Genomic DNA, 2,792 nt, shown 5'->3' on the forward strand with positions numbered 1-2,792 from the left:
CTGGCATTTATATATTACATTTATGCTCTGAACAATGTACGGGACATTGATTTGCTAAGAGAGTGACTTTATAAATATTAAATAGCTGTAAATACACATTTTCTTTACTATAAGAAATATATTAACATCGGAACGAAGAGACTAATATAAACATCAGCAAGAAGATAAATAAAAGAAACACTGATAAACAAAATAAAACGAATGGACAAAGGAATTCTGAAATTTTGGTTTTGAAGAAAAAAGTTGATCAGGATTAAAGGAAAGTGCTCCATGAAGACTGATAATTATATTTAGCAATTGTAACATTTAATGCTGGAAAATAAATCGATAAATCACTGAAGATAAATACACAAAGAACAGTTTAAAAACTGCGCAGGCTAGAAGGCAATTTTTTTTTTTCGAAAACAAAAATGCTGAATACTTTGGTTTTTGTTGTGTAGTTGCTGTGATGTTGTCAGTGAGCAACCTGCAGGAACCGGCGGGAAAATATCACTTTAGCCGTTTTATGACTGAGGGTGGGAAGAGTGTAGCAAGGGCCGGAAACCTATACATCGCAAAGACAAGGTCTGGAGGCCAAGACATCGCGAAGACAAAACCTGAAGGCCAAGATATCGCAAAGACAAGGTCTCGAGGCCAAGATATCACGAAAATAAGGCCCGGATGCAATGATGTCATAATGACAAGGCCTTGAGACCACGATATCACGAGTACACTTCTTCAGAACTGTTGGGTAAGTGACGGGTCTCCTTGAGAACGATGCGTGGCCACCACTTCGCCCTGGCCCCGGCGGCTCCCGGGTGATGACAGAAGAGCCGGTTGCCGTAAATCATATTTTTCTCTATTAGATGATGGTTGAGCTCGTAAAGGGAATGAAGCGGCTGATGACTGATGCCAGCCGCCTTGGCCATCACTCCGGAGATGAAGGCATCGTCCACCCACAGGAACCGAACCCGGAAGAACGCGTTATAGAGCCTGGGTGCCAGGTACGTCGGGATAACGAAGGCGCAGCCGGAGCAGTATGTTGGGAAGGTGCTGTTGGGAAACTCATCCATGGAGACGCACCACTTGGCGCATCCCGTGCCTCTCAGCACGGGCATCCCCCACCACACGGCGCACAGCAGTTTGGACGGAGGTGCGCCGTTGGCCGACGTTTCCCAGGCAGCGTAGTACTTGAGGAACGCCACCAAGCTGAAGACATTAATGACAATGTCGTCGTCACTCTTGAGGATCCAGCGAGCATGCATACAATGCTCCGAGATCCACTGCAGAGCTCCCACACCCTGCAATGACAACCTTCTAATGTAGTTACCCCCATAACAGGAAAAAATCATACACATTAATTATTATTTTTATTATTATTATTATTATTATTATTATTATTAGTAGTAGTAGTAGTAGTAGTAGTAGTAGTAGTAGTAGCAGTAGTAGTAGTACTAGTAGAAGTAGCAGTATTACAGCAATAACAATGTTGAAGATTGAGACACTTATGCAGCATATGGGAATCTTCATTCAGGAAACGTTTCGCCACACAGTGGCTTCATCAGTCCAATACAAAGAGGAAGGCGTAAGGAGAGGAGGAGTATGAGGTAATCAATCCCTCAGCCTGATTACGCCTTCCTCTTTGTATTGGACTGATGAAGCCACTGTGTGGCGAAACGTTTCCTGAATGAAGATTCCCATATGCTGCATAAGTGTCTCAATCTTCAACTTGTCGGTTTTTCAAACCATTCATCACAATAACAATATTGACAGAGTTGATGTACTGAGGTTCACAGTAATATTCTTGTATAGTGTTTATGTATGTGTTTATGTTCATTAGTGACATTAATAATAATAATTATTATTATTATTATTATTATTATTATTATTATTATTATTACACTATGTAACAAAAATTCACTTGTGTGGTGTTCCTGGGGAAATAAGCATCATTTCCTAATTCTTTATAACTAAACAAACTTTAAAAAAAAAATTAATTCCGGAACTTTGCTTTTGTGGTCAGGACACTTCTGGAACACTTTTAAGAAAGACTGATGTAAAACTATTATGTTCTAGGGTTTTGTTTGGCAAATATGAAAACAGGAGCTCACAAACCAGCATTCACTTCATCTCTGGCTACCTGAGAAGACACATCAGAAGAAGTGAAATGGCATCAAGAGGCTGCAGTCATTCTCCAGATACATTCTGCTGCACATGTGGACCAAGACAAGACCTGGGCGCCTCATATTGCTTGTGAACATTGTAAAAAAACATTGGAAGGCAAGAAAGTCATTAGTTATATGAAGGGAAAAATCTTGAATAGGAACATTTTTTTTAAATGACATGTATGTAACAGAAACTAATTCTTTTGTTCTTTTACAGGATGATATAGAGGAGAAAAAAGAACCATGAAGTTTGGTGTTCCTGGAATATGGTGTGAACCCACTGATCACTCAACCAACTGTTACTTCTGTCTGGTGGATCCTTCCAAACACCGAACTGGGAAAAATGCACCTGCTATTTCTTATCCAGACCTTCCCTCTTCCACTGCACCAGTACCACACTGTGCTGACCTTCCTGCACCTACACCTCCAGAAATATGTCAACCATCAGAAGAAGAAAGCAGCAAATCAGAAAATGAAGAGCACAGTGAACAAGACTATGATCTAACAGATGCAGCTGTTGGGAGGAATCCTTACTACCCAAACCAAACACACCTCAGTTACCTTATCAGAGATCTTGGCTTGACAAAGTCAAATGCTGAGCTTTTGATTTCAAGGCTCAAGGAGTGGGACTTGGTGGATGAAAGTGTG

The 2,792-nt window shown here is 40.8% G+C and overlaps 1 protein-coding gene across 4 annotated transcripts in view; it reads right to left on the bottom strand.

Moving 5' to 3' along the window:
* Nucleotides 1-254: 254 nt before the first annotated feature.
* The window catches only part of LOC128704509 (beta-1,3-galactosyltransferase 5-like), a 170,032-nt gene continuing 167,494 nt past the window's right edge, over nucleotides 255-2,792 (bottom strand). For all 4 annotated transcript variants that reach the window (XM_070087325.1, XM_070087328.1, XM_070087310.1 and 1 more), the window contains one exon: nucleotides 255-1,280. In XM_070087325.1, the coding sequence (XP_069943426.1) occupies nucleotides 702-1,280 (579 nt within the window). In that variant the 3' untranslated portion in view covers nucleotides 255-701. The remainder of the gene's footprint in view (nucleotides 1,281-2,792) is intronic.

Source organism: Cherax quadricarinatus, chromosome 2, assembly GCF_038502225.1.
Source record: "Cherax quadricarinatus isolate ZL_2023a chromosome 2, ASM3850222v1, whole genome shotgun sequence".
NCBI lineage: Eukaryota > Metazoa > Arthropoda > Malacostraca > Decapoda > Parastacidae > Cherax > Cherax quadricarinatus.